Here is a 12,995-nt window from a genome sequence, read left to right on the forward strand (position 1 = left end):
CCTCTGAATGCTGTCCCCATCGGCTCCAGAGACAGGCCCAGGCGGCCAGTCCACCCCCAGAGAAGGAAGTTGGGTCCTGGGCAGGCAAGGAGACCAGCAGAGCCTCACAGGTGCTGGGGACAAACTAGGCATGTGGCTTCTCTCCTGTGCCCACAGCCTGGCCTCTCTCTGGTCAGTGCCAGGCCCCCCAGAGTGCATCGCTCAGTGGTGGCCACGTGGTTACCTCGGGCCCTGGGCATCCTTGGACCCTCCCAGCACGACCCTTGCCGACTGCTTGCCCCTGTGCCGCCACACCCACCATGCTTGTGACCATGTGTGCCGCTGGCAGGCGCCCCACCAATGCTCTTCTCTCTCTCTCTCCCCTCCCTTTCCTTTCAGTTCCTATTTTTGTTCTTATTTTTCTCCTTAGCTTTCATTCTGTGGTCATAGCTCGCCTGGGCTCTCTGACATGGTGAGTATCCAGATGTGGGAGTTGTCCGGCGAGGGTGGCTCTCTGCTGCCTGGGGATCAGCCTGGCCCCGTGCCGCCCGCCTGCTGCTGGGAGCAGGAGGTGCCTCAGGGGGACAGTGCCCAGGGCTCCAAAGGGCAGTCACAAAGCCAGGGGCAGCCTTCAGATTCCTCGGCCTCTGCCCAGGTCCAGGTTCAGAGGGGCTTCCACTGTCAGAAGGCACAAGGGAAAAAGCAGAGGATCCCCCTCCCAGGGGTCCTGCCCAGTAGGAGAGACGAGTGTGCACAGAACGCCTGAGTGTGCAACTCCAGGTCCCCTGCCGCGGCAGCATCCTGGCAGGAAGCAGGGCCTGTATGGCGAGGCCGTTTCGTGTCTTCTCACCCTTTTTCGGCAGCATCGAGTATAAGCTGGGGTTGTGTTGGAGATTCAGCCAGAAATGCCCAGCGTCCCTGACACGCGGCTCCTTCACGGCTGTGGCCGTGTCACACAGAACTGGGTGTCCCCGCAGCTTTCAGAGTCAGACTGCGAAGGCCTGGCGGCCACTGCTACCTTCCAAAAGCAGATGGGCGGCCAAGCAGTGTGGCCATGTGGTTCTGCCTGGCCCACGGCCCCGCCTTCAGAGGGCGCCCCGAGAGGGCCCTCCCCGGAGCACAGGGCTCACCCCCCCTACCCCCCGCCACCCGCCCCTCAGCCACCTCCCTGACCTGTGCCCTGTGTCTGTTTCCCTCCAGCCGCCAGAGGAGCCAGACCCCTTTCCTCCAGCCGGGCCAGAGAGCAGCAGGTGGCTGGGCGGCGAGACCAGACACTGCACCTCATTCCTGAGGACCCAGGAGGACCTGCTCTCTGCACACCTCCCCCCTTTAAGGAAGAGGCAGAAGGGGGGCTCTGAGCACCTCTGAGTGGGGGACAGTCACTCTGATGAGCCAGAATCAGGACTAGTTTTCTGGCCAGGGCCCTCCTGTTGGAGGCCTGGTCTTGGCTGCTGGACCCTGGGGTCCTTCCTTGGGGCGCAGCCTCCCGGTCCTGGTCGCAGGGCTGCCTGAGTGCCTGCTGAGCAGGTGCAGAGAGCGCTTCTGTGCAGGAGCCCCCAGCCCGCCCACCCTCACGCTTGGTCCCCGTACAAGCCATACACCTGTCTCAGAGGGCGACTCAGAAACAGCACAGGCACCCTGCGGAATGGCAAAGTGAAGGCTGGACCACGGTGGTGACCTTCATCAGGGAAACTGTGGTTCCTCTGGACGTCCCAAGGGCAGTTCCCCAAGACACCTCGGGTGGGCCGTGAGGACGCTGTGACCCTCACCGGGGTCCTGGGCGCTTCTGGACCACACATCCCGCAGCCCTGCCTGGTGCACGACGCTGCCACTCATGGAACTGACCATGGCTGCCCCACTGTACCGTGCCGTCAGCCCTCAGCCTTCTGCCCCACCTGAGCTGTGCCAGAGCACCGTGGGGCTGACCATAGAAGACTAAGGAGCAGGATGGGACCCACCAGAAAGGGGCCTCACCTTCTTGGAGACCCTGGAGGCCAGAGGCCACCTCGGACAGCATAGCCCCAGACACAGTGGAGGCTCCAGGCACCCAGCGACGCCAGTGTGGAGGCCAAGAGCTGCAGGCATGCCGAGAGGGGCTGTGCTGCCCATCCAGAGCTCTGGCCTTCACACTCGGGGGGCCATGTCCGGGCGAGGGCACGGCAGCGCGCCTGTGGTTCTGCGTCCCAGAGGAGGGAGCCTGGCGGCCAGGTGGTGGGCAGGTAAGGCGCTGCACCCTTGGGGGACGGGGGCCTCCCTGCTGCCGGGGGGCTGCCACGCCTCCTCCTGGCCTGTCGGGCTCTGCCTCATCTGTCTCTGCTTAGTCCAGGCTCTCCGTCTGAGATGTGGGTTCAGTCTGCTGGTCACTCCCTGCAGGCTGTGGGGGCTCTGTAGCCCGCCCTCTGCTCCCTGAGGGGTGTTCAGGATGTGCTGAGCTGGGAGGCGTCCTGCTCACCCGGGACACTGCCCCCAGGCCAGCCAAGGCCCCCTGAGGCGCCGGTGAGTGAGCCACGGGCCATCCCTGAGCCAGGAGGGTGGTCTCGTCTCCCGCAGGGAGGACCTTCCCAGGGGTGGTGGCTGTTCTGCCAGCTTGGGCTCCAGCCCCGCGGCCCACCGGCCTGTGCTGCCCACCCTGTCCCACTACCCCCAGGACTCCAAACCCAGAAAGGCTGCCGCTGTACCTTTAGAGCACTCATCTCTCTGATCTGACCCCCAGCTCAGGGGCTTCCTGAAGGTCCCCAGCCTGCTGAGCAGCCAGGCCACCCGCCCCAGGGTCCGGCAGCTGGAAAGCCCATTCCCATTTATTTCCAAGTGGAATTCTTTGAGTGAGGGTGCTTCTGGGGGCCTGGTGGGGCTTTGGCACGGGGAGCGGTTCTATTTCAGTCTGTGGTGTGGGATGGTGGGAGCCCCCCAGAGCGCTCAGCCTGCCCCCCCACACAGCGGCCTGCTCCTCACGCAGCTGGCTGTGGAGCATTCCAGAACAGCAGACCGCCCCTCCCTGGGCGTGCCTGCCTGTAGGGGAGGGAGCAGAAGGCGAGCAGAAGCGGGAGGAGGGCCGCACACCACCGCTTACCCGGAGGGGGACTGGTGGCATTTCCTGAGGAGGCGAGTGGGACGGCTGTTGGGGGGCCCCAGGACAGGCTTCAGGAGGGAAGGTCACTCTAGAAGCCAGGGCCCCTCCCGGCCCCGCCCTAGTCCTCAGGCACCACAGGGCCACCCAGGGGTGCTCCAGCCCAAAGACCCCCTTCAAGGCCTGTGGTCCCTGGTGCTCAGGGTCACCCTGCATGAGAACCTGCGATGAAGCCCTTGGGCCTTTACACAAACGGGCACAAGCCGTGTGGTGCTCTGGAAAGTGCCGAATGCCCCGCCACCGTGTTTCTGATTGCTTGGTGAGGACAATCTGCTGTCACAGCCTGGCTCAAAGGTCCCCCGTGGCAAGGTACATCACAGCACACACAGCTGGATGGGAACGCGCGACCAGCGTGCCCAGAAGGCCCCGTGGGTGGCAGGGTGGTTTGGGCCCCATCCCCATCATTCCCGGTGGCCTTTCCTGGTGAGCCAGCCAGTGGCTCTGTGGCTGCCGTGAAGAGTACGGGACGGGGTAGACCTTCCAGGGCTCAGAAAGCTGCCCAGTGTCCCCAGAGCTGTGGTGCCCCAGGGCCAGGAGCAGGTCACCTATGGAGGGGAGCCAGGGCCAGAAAGGAGGCCTAGGGCAGGAGGGTGGGCATGGGGGTGGTCCGCCGACAGCACAGTGCCCCTGGGGATCCAGGCCCACCCCCACCCTCTTGGTGACCTCCAGGTCCAGACAGAGCCTCTCTGTTTGTTTGTCACAGTTCTCTGGGTTTTGACACACACAGGTGTCTGCCACAATCACAGCCCTCTTGCCGCCCTTTGCAGTGCCAGGGTGACTCGGACCAGCTCCTGTCCCTAGGCTGCTCACTCCGGGGTGGTGAGGGGAGGGTAGCAGGCACTGTCCACACGGGGACAGGACCGTGTACACATCCCAGCTGCGGGCTGGTGGGAGGAGCAGCCCACCCGAGACATGCTGCCTGGTGGCCTCAGCCCCAGGACCAGACACTCATGAAGGTTTGCAGGCACAGAGCCACACAGAGAACTGCATTTTCCCCTCCACCCAGTTGCTGGCACCCAGGGGCCAAGGAGAGAGCTCTTGAATGCTAGCAAAATAGGAGAAAAGGCAGAAGCAGTTGGCACCAAGCCATGCTGTCGCAGGTAAACCTAGCTGGGGCGTCGGGTGAGATGCGCCACAGCCCAGGTCTGCCCGCCGGGCTGCTGGCCTCAGCCTCTTGGTCAAGGCAGCACCTGCCCGGCTCCTGCTGACAAGGTGTTGTTTGTAACTAGCAAATACTCCGGGGGGTGGTGCTGCGGGCCAGCACAGATGCCCTCTTTCTCCTTGAACTTTGGTCTGCTGACTTGGGCACCACCGGCGGCTCTTCCCTGCAGCGGTGATCACTGTGCCCTTCTCATGGCAGTTTCCGAGTCCCCACGTTCCTTCCATCTTATTAGAATTCTTCTCTAAAGGAAACCTGTCCCTTTTCTCATTCTTTATTTATCCAATTGTTTAATCAGTATGGACCAGTGTATATTTAATTTATTCAATGGGTTAGACTCCAAAATGCTGATTACTTATTTTCCTGCTTCAGTCACCGTGGCTCATGCCACTGAGCGTCTTTCAGGTTCCTCCTGTGTCACTTTGACCTGCTCCCTTCTGTGTTTTGAGCACTTTTTTACTTTGCATCATCACAGGATGCTCAAAGTCACCTCACAATTTCCTGCCCCAGGCCTGAAACCAGCCTCTTCCCCTGAGGAGCTCCGCTCCCTTTTGGCGGATGGTGTTTAGGGACCAGCACCTCTGGGTGAGGGGTGTGTTCATTGCTGCTGGGGTGACATTATACAAGAGACCCCCGCAGAGGCTTAGAGATCCATGTCTGGGTGCTATGCATGCACACCCAGGCTCTTCGCTTATTTCTGCATCTATCTATCATCTGTTTATTATCTAGTATCTATCTAATCTATCGATAATCCATCTACCTACCTACCTGTCATCTAGATTTCTAGCACCGTCTTTATAAAACCATGAGTTCATAGAGCTACATCCAATTCCAGGCCGACAGTCTGTGGTCCACCCGGCCTCTCCCCTCCCTCCCTCTGCCTTCTGACTTGGCTGTCACTGTATGTGCTGGGTGCCTATTTGCCCATGAGCAGCTTCTGCTCGCTCACCCCATACCCTCCAAAACAAAGTCACCAATGAGTACACGTCCATACAGTTTCTTTTATCTTCAGCCTTTTAATGTGCAGACAAAATACTGTTTTAGAAAGTTTAGGTCTTCCCCCTGCCCAGTGTAGTTACCAGGGGGTTTGTTTGCCACAGTGTTGAGTCCATTTGGGCTTTCCCACACCTACTTATTTTTTAGAAATTTACACACACAGCCAAGTTCACTATTTGTAATGTACAGTTCTCTGGGTTTTGACACACACAGGTGTCTGCCACAATCACAGCCCTCTTGCCGCCCTTTGCAGTCGCCCCATCCTCACCCCCACACCCTGGCAACGCCAGTCTGTTTCCCTCCTGTCGTTTTTGCTATTTCTGAGCCCCTAAGTTGGGGTCTGGCTCTACCCACTTAGTGACAGGACTCTCCTGTTTTGTGGTTTGCTCCTTTTTATTCCTGAGTCATTTCTGATACAGGGATGTGCTACCCTTTACCCAGCTTCTGGTTGAAGGACATCTGCTTGTTTCCCATTTGGGGCAACTTTGACTAAAACCACTATAAATATTCATGTACAAGTGTTTGTATAAATATAAGTTTTTGTTTCTCTTGGGTAAATACCTAGGATTGGCAAGTACTTAATTTTATAAGGAACTTTTGTCCAAGGTGGCTGCATGTTTTGCTTTCCCACCAGCAACATATGGGCATCCCTGTTGTTCCACATCCTTGTCAGCACTTGATATGGTCAGTTCTTTTTTTGTGTCCATCCTGATAGGGATGTGGCGATATTTTATTTTGGTTTTAATTTGCATGTCTCCTATGATGTTGGACATCTTTCCATGTGGCGATTTTCTATCCATGTATCTTCTTGGATGAAGTGCCTGTTCCAATCTTTTGTCCGTTTTAGAGTTAGATTGCTTGTTTCTTATTACTGAGTTTTAAAATTTCTGTATATATTCTGGATACATATACTTTGATCAGCTACATAATTCAAAAGCTTTTTCTCCAAGTCTCTCTTTTGTCTTTTGAACAGAGTATCTGTTGAAAAGAAGTTCTTAAGTTTGATTGAGTCTAGTTGATAAAAAAAGTTGATAAACATTTTTTTAAATGGGTTGTGTGTTTGGTGCTTGACCTAAGAAACCTTTGCCTAATTCAAAGTCCCAAATATTTTCTCTTGTGTTTTGTTCTAGAATCGTAGCATGGCTTTACGTCTTACATTTTATCTTTGTGATCCATTTTGAATTAATTTTTGCATATGGTGCCAGTTTAAAGCACACTTTGTCTGTGTGGTTCATCCATCTCTTGTCTCCTCCCGCCTCCATTGTAAAGAACTCCCCCTTGTTTTGATTAAAATCCTTGTTGCCTGGCTGAAGCAAGTCCCACCCCAGCGGAAGCGTCCTCCCCGACTGTGTCACTGCACACGAGGAAGCAGGGAGAGAGTGTGCCGCTTGCCGGCATCCTCTGAGCCCAGCATAAATGGTCTCCACTGGTTCCTGGGCACAGGGCTGGGGCTCCAGGGCCTGCCCGGCATGGCCTGGAAGCTGAAGGTGTGTGCGACTAACCGTCAGCACATCCACATTCACAGCTCTTGGCGGGGCAGCGCCGGGTGCCAAGGAGCAGCCCCTCGCCTAAGCTGGGCACCCGTTGCTGCTGCCGCACCGCGGCCCAGGCCCGCATGATGGCTGTGTGGTCATCTCTGAAAGGCAGGGATCCACTGCCCTTGTTCAGAACGTGTCCGCAGGTGGTGAGCAGGGCTACACGTGGACTAGCGGCCTCCATTTAAAAATGTCTCTAACGTCCCCATCAGAACCCAATGAAATCTTCTTAATTTGTGTCTATTGTTTTACCTTTTTTAAAAAAGGAACAAAAGGTGAGGTGTTTATGTTTCCTGTGGGTGGTTCAGCCAAGTGTGAACAATGAGCTCTTTGAGGCTGCTTGTCCCTGCAGCTGTGGCTGAGCTGGGGGGTTGCTCTTCCCGGGTATCCCCTGTCCTGGGAGCAGGGTGGGGCGCCTGCGAGGTGGCAGGGCTCCCAGATGCCGCCGAAGGGGCCCTGCCCAGGCACCCTGTGATGCTCCAGCAGGCTCCCCCGGGCAGCAGCCCCGTCAGGGCGGTGCTGCCAGCCTGGGCTCCAGCTGTCAGAGGCGGGGCTCAGAGGCCGAGGGCAGACGTGCGCTTGTCTGATGGCAGGCGACCAGCCTGTGCACCGTCCCGCTCTCGCACAGGGCCACAGTGGTCACACTGCATTTGCATTTCAGAATAGGCTGGCCTGAGGGTCCCTGGCGGCAGGTGGGTGCCTGGCAGCTCCCTCCCCCACCAGGTCCTCACCACAGACCTCCTTCAGCTTGGTTTCCTGGGTGCACAGAATTGCGTCTGTCTCGAGACTGGCGCAGACCACACTCTTGCCCTTGGGCTGGGAAGGACTTGCTTCCTTACTTTGTTTGTTATGGTATCTGTGGGTACACTGCCTTCTAACTCACACCCCTTCCCATTACCTGCCCCTGCATAGAGCTTTGTGGCAGACCCATAGTTTCTAGAAGGTATAATTATTGTTTTCTAAGTCTTCTTAAAAAGCCATCGTATGTTTCATCTATTTAGGACACACATTTGTCCTTAATACCACGGTGCTGAGAGTCACCCATATCTTGGTGCGGTGTGTGGTGGGTATTTATCGTGTTTGCAACTTCTCTGTGGGATTTCACCTCGCCTCTGACGGACATTTGGGTCTCCTTTCCTAACCGCGCCTCTTGAACTTTCTCGTAACATTGCTAACATGGTGTGGGAGTTTCTTGCAGGTGCCCGGCTGGGTCATCTGAACACGAATGCTTAGCTTAGGAGATGCCGCCAGACGGTTTTCCAGTTCCCGCCGGGTTTGGAGCAGGGTGGCTTCCCTCTTTGTTTACAATCCCTCTGTTTTTACCTTATAGCAGAGGCTTTTCTCCAGTGGTCCCGGGAGGTTTGCACACACTCTCAGACAGACACCGACTAACCAGCCTGAAGCGCCCGCCCCTACCCGCCAGCATTGCTGGGCCGTCTCACCCATTCTCTCCAGCCAGTAGCTCACAGTGGCAGCAGTCGGCTACTGTCTCTCATGTGGCCATCTCGGTTACAGCGGTAATGGGTCTTTTCACAAGCATGACCATGAACCCGTTAATATGAATGCCAGTATCAGAGACATCGGTGTTAGAGAAGGTAGCTGGACACCCCCTTCTAGGGCTGCGAGAGCAGCTGCTGTGACCCACATAGGAAACAGCCCCAGGAACCAGCGGAGAGCAGGCAGCAGGCGTGTGCATGTGTGTGTGTCCATTTGGTCAGGCGTGTGTGAGCAGGCAGAGGCCTGGGGGCCTGGGCAGTGGATTCGCAGTGCAGCATGGACAGTGTGTGCATGTATGAGAGCCGGCCAGCCTTCTCACCAGGAGGGACAGAGATGAGCTGAGCTGGCTTCCGAACACGCTGCTGGCTGTTACCTGGAGAGCCTGGCCCTGGTGCTGGTGCTTCTGGGCTGATGTGGGCATGGTGGGGCCCGGCGTGCCCAGGCAGTTGGTAGCCTCAACCGTCCCTGCTGTGAGCACTGGAAGCTTCTGGAATTACCTCGTTACCCTGACCCCCGGTGGGACCCCTTCCTGGAATGGATCCCCCCCTCCAGTAACCAGGGCTGGGGGCTGAGGGGTGGGGCCGGGGGGGGCAGAGGACAGGCCCTACATCACCTGTGCTGAGTGGTGGTGAAGGGGCGAGGCCCAGTCCCTGGGGTGGTACCAGGCATCCTTGTCACCCTCGGCTTGGTGCTACCATGCCCTCCAGAGCCTCAGGCGCCCCTCGTGGGCTGCTAAGAGCTCAGCAGTTTGGACTGGGGCTATGCTGCAGGTGTCCCGTCATTGGGACTAAGCCTGCTGGTCCCCGGGGCTGTGGGACCAGGACACAGCCTGGAGCAGCCTTGTGCCACCCCTCTGCAGCAGGTGCCAGGATGCACAAAGGCTGCCAGGGCTCCACAGGGCCACTTGGTGGCAAGAGACAGAGAGGTCCCCGGAAGGGCAGCTGCAGAGCTCCTCACCTGCCTGCCCAGTGGTGGGGCCATAGAGGCTGCAGGGGCACCTCGCAGGGCTCCCCCGTGCGGGGCAGTGCGGCGGGGTCTGGCACCAAACTGCTTCCCTGCACAGTGAGTGTAGGTGGGGGTTCAGGCACCCAGTTTGTGCCCAGTCTTCACCACGGCCGTGCTCCTGCGAGTCCCCTGGCCCCCTGCCTTTGAGCAAGCCTGCTGAACTGGCATGCTCTCGCTCTTCCCAGCAGAGGTGCAGCCCCCCTGCCAGCCTGCCCCGACATCTTTCTCCACGCTGGCTCCCCGGGTCACGCCCTGCCTCCTGCCACCCGTGCTTGCCTCCATTCTCTCTGGGTGGGTATCTCGGGCATGGCCATCCCCAGCCCTCAGCCTCTCCACTTGGCAGAGTCTGCCCCAGGACTCCCTGCCCAGGGGGCCTCCGTCCTGCCGGCTCCTGGCTGGTGCTCTGGCTCCTTGGAGGAGGGGGCAGAGTAGTGGCCACCAGGGGCTCCCAGCAGGCAGTGTGGGCCCTGCGCCTGAACACCCCCCTCGGTGCCCAGACTTCACCTGCCCTGGCACTCCAGGGCACTGGGCTGGGTGCCAAGGGTCCTCGGGGCTGCCCTGGCTTCCTGCAGAGGAGGTGGCTGGCTTTGAGTCTGGAGTCCCATCTCCCGAGAGCCAGGTGACACCAGCAGTGTGGACGGAGACAGGATGGCCTGGAGGGTCTTCTGGAGGCTTCGGCCTGGCCAGTGGGCAAGGGAGTCAGGAGCCTTCTGGGCATGGGTGAGGTGGGGGCCCTCTACCCAGGGAAAAACCCACACAGGTCCATCGTTGCCGCTTGCCTCTGTGTGGTGGGACGATGTCTGGCTGCGGTTTCCCTGACAAACGGCTTACACATTCTCACTGCCCTGTAGATGGACATACTTGTGTGGGTCGCTCTGGGGGTCCGGGGACAGAGAGCAAAGATGCAGGCTGCAGGGTCTCACCCGGGCCAAGCGTCTGTGGAATCGTGCTTTTGCCCACCCAGACATCCCCTGGCCCACCCAGTGTGCGGACCTGGGTCTGCTTGTCTCCTGGGTGTTTCTGGAAGCTGCAGGGAGGCCACAGCCTGGGGCCCCCGGCACTCACCATATGCAGTTGGTTCCCATCCATGTGGGCTTTCTCAGACCCAGGAAGGCACTCAGTCTCTTTGCCAGCATCTTTGTGTTTCCCAGCAGTCGAGATCCTGATGGGAATTCCCAACACAAACACAGACGGCAGGGGCTGTTCCTCAGGGTCTATTTTGACAGGAGTCAGAATGCCATTTCCTGATGCATATGCATGACGGCATTTGCCAGTGTCTGCAGGGAGTCCTGCCTCTGCAGCTTTAACGCTGCTCTGACATCTTCCTGGCTCTCGGGCTGGATGCTCGAACAAGAGCACCCCACTGCCACTCGTGGCCGTCCAGGTGGGCGCCCTCTGCCCTCAGGCCTGGCCCTGGCCCATTTTTGTGGGAGGAGCCACTCCACGGCCTCGGTCATCACCTGTCCCTGTGCCTAGCCGCCCACCCTTCATGCAGCCCAGTGTGCACACTACAACCAGAATTGCTCTCCAGACGGAGAGGTGAGGCTGTGGTTCTGGGGTGCACTTTACTGGGACATCGCCACATCATAGGACAATGGTTTGTGCCCCTGGGCCTCGAGCTGGTCAGGGCCCTCCCTCCAGCACGGACCCCGGCCATGTGTTCATCCGCACTCTGGTACCTCGTCACACCATGCTCACCCACGTCACCATCAGGGTACCATCCCCTCTCGCAAGAGCTGCTCAGCAGCGGTGTTCTGGCTTGCTCTCTGTGGCCCCCAGGACACACTCAAGGGGGACCTGGCCCTCATACACATTCAAATAAATATTTGCCACATGAATAGCCAAATAAGTGAATACACTGGCTCCATGAGGTTTCCCAAACTCTCTCCCCCCGTGGGGATGGCACAGGACATGTCCTTCCCCAGCAGCACATTATAGCTGTGTATGTACATCGCGTTTCTGCCTCCCTTTGGGACTCAGAGTTCAGGGTTTTATTTGGGTTAGCCCTCTGGGCACCCCCTGCCCACTAAAATGCCAGGCCCTCAGAAGGAAGCAGGTGTTTGCCATCAGTGGTATTGTTTGTATAAATAGTCCAGGACAGCCCATGAGCACAGTCTTATCACCCAGGGTAAGTTCCAAAATCCAGGTTCCCAGATGCCATCTAGGGCCAACCTTGCAAGCAGGCCCTGCTGCAGACAGCAACCCCAGTTCCTGCCCACAGAGGCATTCTTGGCTGAGTTGCTGGGGGGGCTCTGACCTCTCTGGGCCAGTCACTGGGTGGGGCACTGAGGAGCCCCCGGGCCACAAGACCATGGTCAAACCTACAAGATGGTTACAGACTTGCCTGTCCTGTGTCCTGCACTGCTTCAACTTGGATGAGACCTTGGGCTGACTGCAGGAACATTCACGAAGTTGGGCCAGTGGCCAGAAATGGGAAGGGCAGAAAGCATCACGTCCTCCAGAGGAGATGGGGTTGAGGGCAGAAGGGGCTCAGGAAGCCTGGAGGCAGAACTGCTGTGCCTCTGTGTGTGTGCATGCGTGCCTCTGTATGTGTGTGATCATGTGTGTGGAGTGCCACAGTCATAGATGAGGGCAGAAAGTCATCAGTTCTGGAGACAGTGGAAATGAACAGAATGCATTAGCAAAGTTGGGTCCAGGAGAGGGGATCAAGTGACCACAGACCCTTGTCATGTCCTTCAATTGGGGGAGTGAAGTTTTAGAATTCTGCACGTTTTTTTCAATAATATGCGTTCATATCTGCAAGTGCGTGGTTCAAACCCGAGGTGATTATCGCCTTGATTCAGAGAGGTGGTGCCTGGGCGCAGGAGAGTTGGGGGTGGGTGCCAGGCCCTGGCTCCCGTCAGCCTCCACGTGTGACCTTGGCAAACCCCTTTTCATCTTGGGGCTTCCACTCTTCCATCTGCAAAAAGGAGAGGGCTGGCCTGGCTGGTCCCTTCACCTCTAGAAATGGGTGATGTGACAAGAACCTACCTGGAAGTGAGTCAGATTAAAAGCACAAAACACTGTGCTGCTGTAAGTGCACAGAGATTCCAGGGTGTTGTGTGGCGCGCTGATGGGAGCATGTGTGATTCTGTGCCATTAGTTTCATTCTACTTGGGGGAATATCCTCCTACTTAGAAGTTAGGTCAACAAACCAAAACCCAAAACAGTCCTCGGCCAGAATCTCTGAGGTCAGAAGCCTGCAGAGTGTCTAGTCCAGGGCCGGCCGGCCTCCACCCCTCACCACCTCTCAGCCCACTGCTGCCCCAGGGCTGAGGCAAGGCTCACTTTCCTCATCAAAAAGAATTCGATCAGCACTTTCGTTACTTGTTCCAAACATTATGGATGTAAAAGGTCATAAGGAAGAGTTTCTCAGTAATGAGGATAAACGGAAATTAGAAGCAAAGGCATCTGGTCAGGCATTTCAAGGGAGGCCCAAAGCCACTTCTGCACATGCTTCATGGGGCACATGGACTCATCTCTGTGGCCTTGTGGTCACCTGGGAAAAGCTGTTTGCATCCCTGGGTCAGAGGCTCAAGACATGAGATTGTGACTAGCTAGAGCCACAGCCCCCACTGCCGCGTGAGCCTGTGCTCGGTCAGCCCCCTGCCCTGGTGTTTCTCTAGACCTTCCCCACCGTGAGTGTTGCCCACTCATGCCTCGGGCATCTCAGCTAAAATAAAGGTTTTGTCTTTAC

General features: G+C 57.7%; 1 protein-coding gene across 29 annotated transcripts in view; it reads left to right on the forward strand.

The window, feature by feature from the left end:
- The window catches only part of JAKMIP3 (Janus kinase and microtubule interacting protein 3), a 100,212-nt gene that overhangs the window by 84,772 nt on the left and 2,445 nt on the right, over positions 1 to 12,995 (forward strand). For 16 of the 29 annotated variants that reach the window (XM_057506495.1, XM_057506503.1, XM_057506500.1 and 13 more), the window contains 2 exons: positions 410 to 451; positions 1,180 to 2,198. In XM_057506495.1, coding sequence (XP_057362478.1) covers positions 410 to 451; positions 1,180 to 1,347 — 210 coding nt within the window. In that variant the 3' untranslated portion in view covers positions 1,348 to 2,198. Of the gene's footprint in view, positions 1 to 378; positions 452 to 1,179; positions 2,199 to 12,995 lie in introns of those variants that run through there. The other 13 variants (XM_057506511.1, XM_057506510.1, XM_057506509.1 and 10 more) reach the window with 2 other exon arrangements.

Source organism: Manis pentadactyla, chromosome 8, assembly GCF_030020395.1.
Source record: "Manis pentadactyla isolate mManPen7 chromosome 8, mManPen7.hap1, whole genome shotgun sequence".
NCBI lineage: Eukaryota > Metazoa > Chordata > Mammalia > Pholidota > Manidae > Manis > Manis pentadactyla.